This window comes from Sciurus vulgaris, assembly GCF_902686455.1.
Source record: "Sciurus vulgaris genome assembly, chromosome: 5".
Lineage (NCBI taxonomy): Eukaryota > Metazoa > Chordata > Mammalia > Rodentia > Sciuridae > Sciurus > Sciurus vulgaris.
The window spans coordinates 119,363,105-119,376,126 of record NC_136465.1 but is presented as its reverse complement, the minus strand read 5'-3'; the positions used below and the strand labels follow the sequence as shown (position 1 = coordinate 119,376,126).

The 13,022-nt window shown below is 40.8% G+C and overlaps 1 protein-coding gene and 1 long non-coding RNA gene across 6 annotated transcripts in view; both read left to right on the top strand.

Moving 5' to 3' along the window:
• Window positions 1–304, top strand: part of LOC306661871 — a 58,330-nt gene extending 58,026 nt beyond the window's left edge. The window contains exon 9 of one of the 5 annotated variants that reach the window (XR_013763987.1): window positions 57–304. This is a non-coding gene — a long non-coding RNA (uncharacterized lncRNA). The remainder of the gene's footprint in view (window positions 1–56) is intronic. The other 4 variants (XR_013763988.1, XR_013763989.1, XR_013763990.1 and 1 more) reach the window with 4 other exon arrangements.
• A 3,687-nt stretch (window positions 305–3,991) lies between these two features.
• LOC306662612 (ubiquitin-conjugating enzyme E2 D3) lies at window positions 3,992–5,430 on the top strand. Its single transcript, XM_079142484.1, has one exon. The coding sequence runs from the start codon at window positions 4,233–4,235 to the stop codon at window positions 4,674–4,676; it is 444 nt and encodes a 147-aa protein (XP_078998610.1). The 5' UTR covers window positions 3,992–4,232; the 3' UTR covers window positions 4,677–5,430.
• Window positions 5,431–13,022: the final 7,592 nt, after the last annotated feature.

The window sequence follows — 13,022 nt, the reverse complement described above, 5'->3', positions numbered from 1 at the left end:
TGGGAAGGGGCAAGTCTTTCCTTGGGGAGTTCAGCCTTCTTTTCTTGCTCTTTCAGATCTGAATCACAGCTGGTGATGAAGACATACTTCTCTGAGAGGTTGCCCCTCCACTTTCTGGCATAAGTTGAAGCAGCACGAGGTTCTCATCAGAGCTGAAAAGACGCCAGCACCATGCTCTTCCCAGCCTCTAAAACCATGAATCAAAATAAACCTCATTAATAATCACTCTGTCTCAGGCATTCTATTATAGCAACAAAAAAGCAGACTAAAATAATACTTTAAAACAGGATGCAGGGCTGGGGAGATAGCTCAGTTGGTAGAGTGCTCGCCTTGCAAGCACAAGGCCCTGGGTTCAATCCCCAGCACCGCAAAAAAAAAAAAAGAAAAAGAAATAACGGGATGCAGTTATACTGACCATATTTTCCGAACGGTGAAATACTTATGATTCCCAACTTGTCTTCTCATAAGATCAGAAAAACCTAATCTGAACCCAGAGATATTCATAAGTTTTATTGTTCAAAAAGTACCTCTAGGTGAGTCTTAACATAAGGCAAATGACACCTGTATGCTGCTGACTAAGGCACAGTCTACATTCTTCTGGGTTTCGTTTCTCTACCTATTAGTTGTAAACAAGAGGTTTTGAGGCAGCCCAGGAAATTGGCAGAAACCTGGTAAGCCTAACTAGACAGACTCTAAGAAGGGAGCTGAGTTTCACTGATTCCTGGAATAAACTCCAAAGCAGATCATTTAAGGTCCTTTTGGGGTGGTAGTACACTAACAGGAACAACTGAAGTAGACCTTCAACATGCAGTTTTTACATATTACCTTGACCTGTCACTTGCAGATCTTCACTGTCATCCGTGCTCCAATGTGGTGTAGGGCTCAGCATCAGTCAGCATCCTGGACCAGTGCTCTGAGGGTTGAGAGACAGAAAATACCACAGAGAGAAGCCAAAGGGCAAAAACCTTCTAGCCCAATGAGATGAGGCACCAGGAACAAAACTGAAGTCCAACAAAGGCAGGTGTTTTGCTGGATTGCCATTATGGAGACCACACACCAGGGAGCCCAAACAAAGGGAAAGAAAGACTTATTACAGGTTTAGAAGATGAGTGGTGTTTCCACAGCTCCAGTCAAAGCAAAACTGTGTAGAAAAGGCCAATCTCAGGTCTGTACTGCAAAACGGACCCCAGATCCTGTTTCCTCAGAAAGTCCAGGTAAGATAGAGGTGACCTATCCTTCCCTGGAGCTCTACACCCAGCTTGCACACTGAGGCTGATTTCTGCATCAAAGTGACTCAAAAGAAAGAGCGGGATATTCATTCTTACTGATGCAATCCTAAACACTAAGGTTTTTCATAATCTACACTGTTAGAGAACAAGGTTTCTCAGTCTGTGAAAACTTGGTCATCACTCCAAGGCAAAGGTTATTAGGACACTTTACAGTTTTAGCGTATCTTTCAGGAAAAACCTTTTGCCAGGAGATTTTGATTTCTCCATTCACAGTTATTATGTACCTTCTGAGGAACCAGGGAGGACGTGGGGGTGGGGATGGGGGTGGTGACAGGCACAGGACTTGGTTAAGCTGTTGTTTTCTTTGTAATTCAACCTGTAGTCATCTTACATTTTCTTCTGTGCATATCCTTCCCACTGCCAGTTTTGAAAAGGAAACAGGGAATTAATATTTTCTGCCTGACCCTGCAATCTTCCTATCCCCTGGGCCCCCAGTGTGACTAAAGGAAGTGAGTATTTTAGGCCTGGAGCTATTTCTGTTTGAGGAAAGTGAAATATCTTCCTTTTGAGATTTGCGCAAACAAAGCCTTTTCACAGTTCTTGACAGCAGCACAGATCTGTAGTTAAAACTCATGACAAGGAAACCATTTAATTTGCTTTTCTTAGTTTCTTGATGCGCTTGACAACAACCAAGGCCAAAAAGAAAAGGGCAAACGAATGGAATCCTTTCGGTTCTTGATATTGCCTGTCTGGAACCCTACCCACATTGATCAAACACCTGAAAATCCTCATGCCTCATAGACAAAACTGGGTTATGGTTTAAAAAAACAAAAACCAAGCTTTTGAAAACTGTAGCTACTATTAATTCATAGGCAATTATTTGGCTACCATTAATGTACATTAACTGATACTTATAACCCTTCTTGTAGGATCAAGAATTCATTTGAAGTAATAATAACAAATATATAATTTATTTTCAAATGTAATAATGTTTAAGAACAAATTAGAATCAACTAATGAAGTTGATATGAGGTACGATAGAAGAAAAAAAGATAAGTGGAAAGGAGATACAAAGGAAGTAAAAAGTTACTGCAGCTAAATCTAAAAGGCATATCATCATGCTTACTCCCCAGATTGTTTTTCCTCCAGGCTAGTCATTCCCAACTTTCTGAGAAATCTACAAATCTTATAGATACTGCAAATTCACTAATTTATGAAAACTGCCTTATTTTGACTAAAGCTTACATGTACTGTTTGACTACTCAATGTATCTTCAAATTGGATAAACCAAAGGAGGTGTATTTTAAGGAATCTATTACAAGCACAAATGTTATCTAGATAGAGTTAACAATCTCAACCTGAAGATCCTGGAGAGGACCGACCACCACAAATGTCCTGTGATCCAAGATCAAAGAATTGAGTTCACCAGGCTAAGGTCCCCACATACTTTCCCACGCTCACCCCTCGCAACATTTCTTTTAAAAGAAGAGCCCTAGAACCTGAAAGCTGTCTCCCTCTCAAGATAGCGCATGATCTGCTCTGAGAATGCTCATCTTCACCTTTCACTTTTTAATAAAGCACTTCTTTGTTAAAACCTAGTGTGCCCTTAAATTTATTTCTGCAATGCAGCAAGGGCCTGGAAGTTCTGAGTAGAGATCTTCTCGGCCTCTGGAGTCAAACCCCTTTATGGTGACAGGAAATATTTTAATTATAGGTATATTTTTGCTATTGTCCCCATCATCTAGAGAAAAATCATGTTTGAGGCATAAAAGAAACTTTGTGGGTCCATAAAGATTCCCTAGGTACACTGTCTATGGTAACTGTGCTTTATGCTGTAATTGTTATGCTGTAATTGTAATTGTGTTACCCAAAGTTTATTGCCCCCTCTCCTAAAAGAGGGACCTCCCCACCAAAAGGGATAACTTTTTCCATTCAGTATCATGAAACCAAAGATGAGACCAAGGTTTCACACCAACAGCACAAATTTATTCAGTGATCAAAGAATGGAGAAACGAGAGTCTAGCTCACAAATCAACTTCTCAACTGGTTGTGGGTAGGTAAGTCAATGGAGAGAAGGTAAAAGAAATTAGGAGAAGGATAGACTAGTAAATGGTGGGAGGTATTCATGTCTTTTCTGGAAATGGGCAGAAATTTTCCAGGAATTTGCATGCCACCTCTTTTTACTCTTTTTATGGTTCTTTCTGGTTGTCATATGACACCTGTCAACTGTCATGGTGCTGGGGGTGGGAGGTGTCATTTAGCATGCAGATGGGATAAAAATGGCACATTTTATAGGTCATCATTTAGGTGGTTATCTTTAATATAGTCAATTCCAACTGGTCTGGCCACAGAGAATTCTTCAATTTCTATCAAAGATAGCTAAGGTCCTTTTTCATCTGCCTTTCATTCTTACAGAGGAGAAGTGGGAGAAATGAGAACAATAAAAGACATGTAGCATAGTGTTGTTACCCAGTATAATAATTGTACAGCCTGGTTGAATAGGGAAACCCCTAACTGTGCTTAAGGATAGGGGTACAACAAATGTTTATGGAAGACATGCATATATATATGTATGTAGCCAGCCCTTAGAGGACAAGTGAAGAATTTACTTAAACTCCCTGAGGCAGAAAGTTAAGGAAGGACTTGCAGAGTAGCTGAACTGCAAACTAGGAAATATATTAGGAGGGGAGGGTGCTTTGGACAAAGGGAACAGCCTGTGCAAAGACACAGATAAAGGGTTTAAAGAGCTTACCTGGAGAGCGGACATCTTGTGGCTGTGTCGTGCGCGTGAGCCCCGTAGGGCCGGGGAGGCACCAGCTGCCGCGCGCGGAGGAGGCCGAGGCCGCAGCTTGAGAGAGGCCCCGGCCCCTCTGCGCCTGTGTCTGGCACAGCCGGTGTGAGACGAAGAGACAATCCTTCCCCGCCGCCCGGATAATCAAGAGTTTTGGCCGGACCTTTGAGCACACACCGAGATAGTGAGGAGCCAGACGAAAAGCACAGACTATGGCGCTGAAACGGATTAATAAGGAACTTAGTGATTTGGCCCGTGACCCTCCAGCACAATGTTCTGCAGGTCCAGTTGGGGATGATATGTTTCATTGGCAAGCCACAATTATGGGACCTAATGACAGCCCATATCAAGGTGGTGTATTCTTTTTGACAATTCATTTTCCTACAGACTACCCCTTCAAACCACCTAAGGTTGCATTTACAACAAGAATTTATCATCCAAATATTAACAGTAATGGCAGCATTTGTCTCGATATTCTAAGATCACAATGGTCTCCTGCTTTAACTATTTCTAAAGTTCTTTTATCCATTTGTTCACTGCTATGTGATCCAAACCCAGATGACCCTTTAGTGCCAGAGATTGCACGGATCTATAAAACTGACAGAGATAAGTACAACAGAATATCTCGGGAATGGACTCAGAAGTATGCCATGTGATGCTACCTTAAAGTCAGAATAACCTGCATTATAGCTGGAATAAACTTTAAATTACTGTTCCTTTTTTGATTTTCTTATCCGGCTGCTCCCCTATCAGACCTCATCTTTTTTAATTTTATTTTTTGTTTACCTCCCTCCATTCATTCACATGCTCATCTGAGAAGACTTAAGTTCTTCCAGCTTTGGACAATAACTGCTTTTAGAAACTGTAAAGTAGTTACAAGAGAACAGTTGCCCAAGATTCAGAATTTTTTTAAAAAATGGAGCATGTGTATTATGTGGCCAATGTCTTCACTCTAACTTGGTTATGAGACTAAACCATTCCTCACTGCTCTAACATGCTGAAGAAATCATCTGAGGGGGAGGGAGATGGATGCTCAGTTGTCACATCAAAGGAAGCAGCATTATTCTAGAAGCATCCATTTTGTTTAAACCTTCCACTGTTAGAGATTTGAGGTTACATGATATACTTTATGCTCATAACTGATGTGGCTGGAGAATTGGTATTGAATTTATAGCATCAGCAGAACAGAAAATGTGATGTATTTTATGCATGTCAATAAAGGAATGACCTGTTCTTGTTCTACAGAGAATGGAAATTGGAAGTCAAACACCCTTTGTATTCCAAAATAGGGTCTCAAAACATTTTGTAATTTTCATTTAAATTGTTAGGAGGCTTGGAGCTATTAGTTAATCTATCTTCCAATACACTGTTTAATATAGCACTGAATAAATGATGCAAGTTGTCAATGGATGAGTGATCAACTAATAGCTCTGCTAGTAATTGATTTATTTTTCTTCAATAAAGTTGCATAAACCAAAAAAAAAAAAAAAAAAAAAAAAAAAAAAAGAGCTTACCTGTCTGTCCAGGACAAAATAGTAGAGGTAGTCTGGTCTGTGAGACAATGTTAGAACACCTCCCTCTGCCTGAAGCACCTTCAGATCTGGGAAGAAGGTTCATTTCTGGTCTTGTACCTTTGAGATCTACCTTTAAACATCTTCCCCAGTTGCCTGGAATTTACTATTTCAATATGCTTCCCTAAGTACTTTGCCTTGAGCATCTTTAGGAGGACAGGGCAGGACTGTTCACAGGCACACATGCTTTCGTCTGCAAAGGAAGAACAATTGTCAGTTATCAACAGAGTCTTGGGTTCCCTACTCCACATTGCTCCCTCAGATCTTTATAGGACCTTTTGATTCATTGACTTAATAATGAAACAACTTGATAATTGTCATTACAACAAGAAGCAAAACCTTAAACCACTCCTACAATGTCATATTCCCACTGAATCCAAGGCTAAGTTCACCCCAAAAGCTATGGCAGAGAAATTCCCATAAGGGAATGCCCCAAGCCCTCCAAGATGGGACCAGCTAGAATTTTCAAAGAAAGAAGTACCAAATACCATGAGGGTGATTAGCCCAAAGCATTTAAGGGAACTTCCTTATAAAGGGTCTGAAGTGGTCCTCACAAAGGACAATGAGACGAAGAGATGTTCTATCTAGGTATATCCACAATGAGAGGACCAGGTTATAGAGCTTATATAAGACTTTAAGGAATTTGTCTCAGAGCCAAGACTAACTTCTTTCAGTGTTTTGGGAATGACACCTTCATCCCCAGCTGCTCAGGTCACCGAATGATCAAGGTACTCTATTTCTTGATCAGGACAGAGAAAAAGGTATGGGACACTGGAGGACCCCACAAATTTATTAGCCAAGTGACATTTAACTAAAAACATAAATGGAAGTTGGTAACCCAAAATCCTCATGTGGGAAACATTTATTTTTTTCTAAAGTTTATCTAATAGTCTAGACAAATTTTATTTCCCTAAAAAGTAGTCCGCCTACCAGATGCAGTTAAAATGCTAACGATCAATATTGTTGCTTCTAATTGCCTAGTACATCTTCCCATGTTCCAATTATGGATCTCTGCATCCTCCCAGTTCACTCTCATCCAACCCAACCTCCCTCATCTCATTTAAACAAGAAAAAGATTATGAATTTCTTTTTATTGTCTAGCTTAGGCAAAATGTTCCCTAAATTCCCATCAAGTTTGATTCTGTCAAAGAAACATAATCACAATCTTCTTAAAAGCCCATCCCAAGTAGTCATTCTATTGCCTCTAAATTTATTGACTACCCAGGCATCTTAAGGTTTAACCAACTCAAGCTTCTTTGATTTGTCTTTAATTTGCATTTAATGAAAACTCATGTTCACTTTCTGGAAATTGGTATGATTTGAGACCAGGTTCTCTGAGGGTTATGAGTAAGCACAACTTGACCCTAAAAGACCTCTAAGCTCTGGTGGGAAGGAGGTAGACTTTGGGAATTGAGACCAAGGCTAATTCAGAAGAATTAACCTATGTCTTGGGGGAGGTAAGCCAAAAAATTATATGAAAATGGTTCTCTACTAAAGTATGTTGATTCTCCAAGGGAGATTTTCCTCCCCTGACCCTTTTTAGTCCTAAAGCCACAAAAGGAATGTAAGGTCCAAGCAACATAAACAGGTCAGTACTACATGGATTCAGAACCACATGGATTAAAGACAGAGAGGACTTGCACTAGAGGAATCCTGGACAGAAACAACTGAAGATCCAAGACCAGAATTGGTCTCAAGAACTCGTCATTTGCTAGTTATTCAGTAGGTATATGTAGAGGACAGGTAGGAAAAACAAGCCCAGGCTCCCCACTGTGGCCAAGATAAGGTTAGAAAAATTAGTGGATAAATTTAATATATAGCCTGTGGTATATTATTCTCAATCATATTGATGTTTTGGAATACATTTTCCTCAGATCCATTCCTTTTTGTTCTTTAAAAACATCAATCTTCTGTTTCATGAGAACACAAGTTCTGAATACTATTCTACCCATCCAAGACAAATATCTCAATACAAAAGAAATCTGTCGTTCAATATTTTGTGATACCTCTGTCCTAAGCAAAGGTGAACCGTGACTAACATTAAACCCCAACACTGTCAAGCTCATCTATTTCAATACATTTGTCAGTACTTCATACTTGTAAAAAGATGTTGATGCTATGAACCTTCTCTTTAGGGCAGGCCCTTCCTGCCCCAACTCCCAACCTGCACATACCTGTTCATATACTTTAACTCATGCTGTCCTCTTTAACAAGTACCTAAATAGCTCTACTGAACAGTTACCAAGATAAAATGATGTAAACATACAGAAGATTGGGCCCCTTACACAAAGTAGCCATGGATCTCCTTTTGAGAATCCAGATATACTCTAAAAGATTGACTCCTGAAGGGGAGATAGTAATCTACAATTTAAAATATATGATTTATTGTCTGAACCAAGTAGTTTTTGAGAGCATGATGGGATAGCATTAATAATTAGGCTGAACCAACAGGAGTAAATAGGATCCCTTAAGGACATCAGATCTGGGTAACTGAAGCTGAGTGCCAAGTAGTAGGACATGAGTTTGCACATCTAGGATGGGAAATGTGATGGGAGGAATCAATCTGTGTGATAGAGAATTTGATGTTGTCAAGGGAAAATCCCAGGGAGATATCAAGAGCCTGGGTGCAGGTGGAAGTGCACTTGGGTGAGGATCTACTGGTTTGGAGGAACAAAGACCTTCCAGTTTCTCCTGTAAAAAACATTTAATAAAAGCTATGCTGTCCACCTGGGTTCTCTGGGAGAAATTGGAGGTTCTGAGTTCTGATTTGGGGAATTATTTGTAACAAAAATTGACATGGCTATCTAGCCTACATCTGGATTAATCAACAAACACAACCCTTTGAGAGGGTACTCTGTACCCTAAACCCTGAGCTAGAGGCTTCAGATGTGTTTTCATTAATCCTTATACAATCTTCAGTCCTAGTCCATCCTGTGTAGACTGTGAGTACCATGGGAAGCAAAATAGAAAGGAAGGCGTTTGGATCAGAAGAGTCAAAAAAGACTTCAAGAGGCCCAAGAAAGAAGACTTAAAAAAGAGTAGTGTGGGGCTGGGGTTGTGGCTCAGTGGTAGAGTGCTTGCCTGGCATGTATGAGGCACTGGATTTGATTCTCAGCACCACATATAAATAAATTAATTAAATAAAAGTCCATCAACAACTGAAAAAAAATTTTTTTTTTAATTTTTAGAAAGGGAGTAGTGAGACCAGAGATGATACCAGTGTTAAAATTCTGATCTGAATCCTGTTTGCCTGGTTAAAGATTGAACACCTGAGAAATGCTGAGGCAAGCGCCAAAAGTTTTTTTAAAGGATAGGACAGCCGGGCATGGGGGGTGTATGCCTGTAATCCCAGTGGCTCAGGAGGCTGAGGCAGGAGGATCAAAGCCAGTCTCAGCAAAAGCAAGGTGCTAAGCAACTCTGTGAGACCCTGTCTCTAAATAAAATACAAAATAGGGCTGGAGATGTACTCAGTGGTCAAGTGCCCCTGAGTTCAATCCCTAGTACCCAAAAATAAATAAATAAAGGATAGGACAAGGTGGTAGGGGGAGAGAAGGGGATCCAAAGCTGGCCCCCAAGCTTGTGGGGGTGTCTTCCCCCTTTTATAGATTTCAGAGTTCCTTTCTTCTCTTGTCCCCTCCTCCCATCCTGCCCATGTGGCCAAAAGAAGGAAGGGAGCTGTCCAGTGGTACTTCTCCCAGATTTTCCATTATCTGCCCAGAAAGGCAAGAGGGGAGCCACCCAGGGACTATTCATTAACAACTCCTTGCTGGAAGGAGCAATTCCCTGGAGGCAGGTGACCTGGCAACAGATTGGAGGAGGGGGAAGTGTTCTGGAGTATTCGCATTTTATTTCCTTTTGAATCAGCCCCCATCTTCCTGACCCAATCATTCATTATCGACACTGACTGTCCTTTTGCCCTGGCTTCAGTAGCATGGTTAGTTTTCCTTGTTTTATTTGTTTTTATACCAATTCATACAAACATAAAAAGTGTACATACCAACAGGGTAACAGGGTACCACATAATGTTTCCATACATGTATACATTGCATAATTTTTAAATCTGATTAAATAAATCTATCTTCTCATTTATCATTTCTTTACGGTAAAAATTTTCAAAATCCTTTCTTCCAGCTTTTCAAAATGTATAGTACATTATTATTATCTATAGTCACCCTAGAGTGCAATAGCAAGCTCTTGAACTTCTTGCTCCTAACTGTAACTTAGTATCCTTGTTTTTGAACTTCATAGAAATCTTTTCATCCTACAGTCTTCTAAAGCTCCTTTCATCACTCAGCCTTATAATGCTAAGATTAATTCATGCTGATATTATATGCTGCAGCTCAACTATTCTCATGGCTGAATAATTTTCCTGTATCTAACTAAATCACAATTTATTTCTCCATTATTCTACTGATAAATACTTTTGTCTTTCAAAAAATTGATCACAAAGCCAGTCATAGTGGTTCACACCTATAATCCCAGCTATTCAAGAGGCTGAGGCAGGTAGATCACAAGTTTGAGGTCAGCCTGCACAACTTAGCAAGATCCTATCTCAAAATAAAGAAATTAAAAAGAGCTAATGATACAGCTCAGAGCTACTTGCCTAGCACTTGCCTAGCTAATGTGAGGCCCTGGGCTCAATCCCCATTATTGCTGGGGGGAAAAAAAGTGATTTTTAGATTTTTTTTGATACAAAAATAAGATACATTTATTGTGGATAATTGGAAAATATAGAAAGATAAAAATAAAGATTATTTGAAATCTCACCACTATCAGCATCTTTTTTTAATTTTATTTTTACAGACTGCATTTTGATGCATTGTACACAAATGGGATACAACTTTTCATTTTTATGGTTGTACACGATGTAGATTCACACCATCCATGTAATCACACATGTACACAGGGCAATGATGTCTGTCTCATTCCACTCTCTCTCTTTCTCCCACCCCCTCCCCACCTCATTTCCCTCTACACAATCCAAAGTTCCTCCATTCTTCTCTTACCCCCCACACCTCCCATTATTTATCATCATCCACTTATCAGAGATCAAAATCTTCACTGACATGTTTTCAGTCATTTTGACCTATACTTTTTTTTAAAGTGAATTTTTTATAATGACTTTAATTAGTTTTGTGTGTGGTGCTGAGAATTGAACCCAGTGCCTCGTGCGCGCTAGGCAAGCACCCCACCATTGAGCCACAATCCCAGCCCTTGACCTATACTGTTAACAGAATTTGAATCATACTCAACATAATCTATATTTTTACTTAACCCTATACATGGCAAACATTTCAGTAAACAGTCATTCCGCCATTTATTATGCATCATCTCTCTGTGATTTGACCTTTAAAGACTGTATTTTGTCCTATCATATATGATACTTTTGGGGCACGAGAATGGACATTGTCATGAAAAAGTACAGAAGTGGTGAGCAGAGGAAGTTAGAGGTGGAGGCCCCTTCAGAGGCGAGGGTGGTCACCTGTGCCTAGGTTGCCCTCCCAGTGCCATGGGACCTCCTGGAGAGATAATGAGAAATGTACACTTGTCCTGGCCCTGGAAGGGCAGCACAGCAAATGCATAAAAAGATGTGCTTCCTTTCTTCAGGTCTGTGAGAACTTACAGAATGGGGTACAGTGGGACCCACTGGTCCGACAGGGCCTTCTGGAGAATGAAGGGAGGCTTCAGAGAGACCCAGAGGGATAGGGGCCCAAGGGGGCTCAGCCAAGCGCTGGCTGACTGAAGGAGGTTGACATGAACCTTGACTCCTTCCATTATCTCCATGTCATCAGTTGTCATTTTCTATTCTTCCAAATGAGAGTAGAAATTTCTCTTTCCTACTTCCCTTGAAACTGGCCTTGAAAATCAGGATCAGGTTCTTGTCCCCCCACCACTGTGTCCAAGATTAACACCTGAGAAACACGGAGGCAAAAGCAAAAAATAAATTTTATTTAAAAGGCAAAACGGGGTGTGTGTGTGGGGGAGAGAGAAAGAGAGTCTCCTCCGGAGAGGAGGAGCTCCAGAGCTGGTGGGGGTATCTTGCCCTTTTTGTAGATTTCGGGCTTCCTTTCTTCTCATGACCCCTCCTCTCACCCTCCCCACCCTGCCTGCATGACCAAAGTGACCAAAAGGGCAGGAAGAGAGCCTTCCAAGAGATGATTGCTTCTTTTGGAAAATGTGATCCTTCCCCTCCCACAGAGGTTGTTAGCAACCAGGTGATGGAGAGTGCTATCTACCCATTTCCTTTTCTCTGATAATCTGCTACCTGTCCTTTGCCCTGGTCTCACACTTTCCCTGTGAGGACTGAGTTCCTATTTCTTTTCTCTCAATCCTCTCAGGAAAAGACCCCAGCCTGCAGAATCTCCTGCCCCAGTGAGGATGACTCGGCCTAACTTTGGCCTGACTTCAAATCCTGGAAAATGATCTTCAGCAACTTCATAATTGTTTCACCAATCACTTCATGCCTTGTCAGTAGCCCTTCTTGTTAACACACACACGCGCGCGCGCACACACACACACAGAATTTCTCTGTCCGCAAGTTTCTGCTTCACTTTTGTGGCCCAGCTCACCTGGCACATTCTCCGAGAAATCTTCCTCCAGATTCTTTCATCTCCTCCCTGCTTCTCTGAGCCAGGCTCCCTCCTCTAAACCATGTGTTCTATAAAAGCAGGGACCCTTGTCTCCTGGTCCATTGCCTCAGTACATGGCTCATAAGAAGTCAATTGTGTTAAATGGATACTACTTTGAAAAATGAAAGCAAAAAGAAATCTAAGGAAGGTTTAGGGGACATCAGATTTCCTTGGGTCTAGACTGAAGAGACCTCAGTTCTCAGCAACTTTGTTATGTAATTACATCAGAAGTTTTTCAGGGCACTTTTCCATCCAGTTGCTTCTGTGTCCTTCATGAACCACATAAAATCACCATTTTATTACCACTTCCACCCACACCAGAAACCTGCAGCACATCTCAATGAGCAACTCTTCATGTTGGCAAAGATCTGAAGTGCTCGTCTATGCTGTCTCATTCAATGAATATTTATTAAGCAACTATTATGTTCAAGGAACAATCTCTTTTGGCAGCCCCCTTGAGACCCACTGCAAGAGACAAATAAAGGCGCTATTATAAATGTACACCCAGGCACTGAATAATGATAGATGAGAGTGCATCCAGCTTTACTTTTGCAACTCGTGCTTTCAAAATCATTACGTCCTGTCCCAGCTTTCCCTGTGCCTTTTAAACTTTTATAACTTGGGCTGTCAGTATGGTACAAGTCATCTTGAAACAGCTTTTAAAATAAGGCTATTAAAGTTTAGGAAAACTTTGTTCCTCATGATAGCACCTGTGCCTAATGGGAAGTGACTACAATACGTGAGAAGTAAAGTGTGTCCTCAGACCAGCAGAACAGAAGGCCTTATCCTCTTGTCTTCTGTA

Coding starts and splice junctions, on each gene's coding strand:
- LOC306662612 (XM_079142484.1), top strand. CDS start 4,233: ATGGCGCTGAAACGGATTAATAAGGAACTTAGTGATTTGGCCCGTGAC.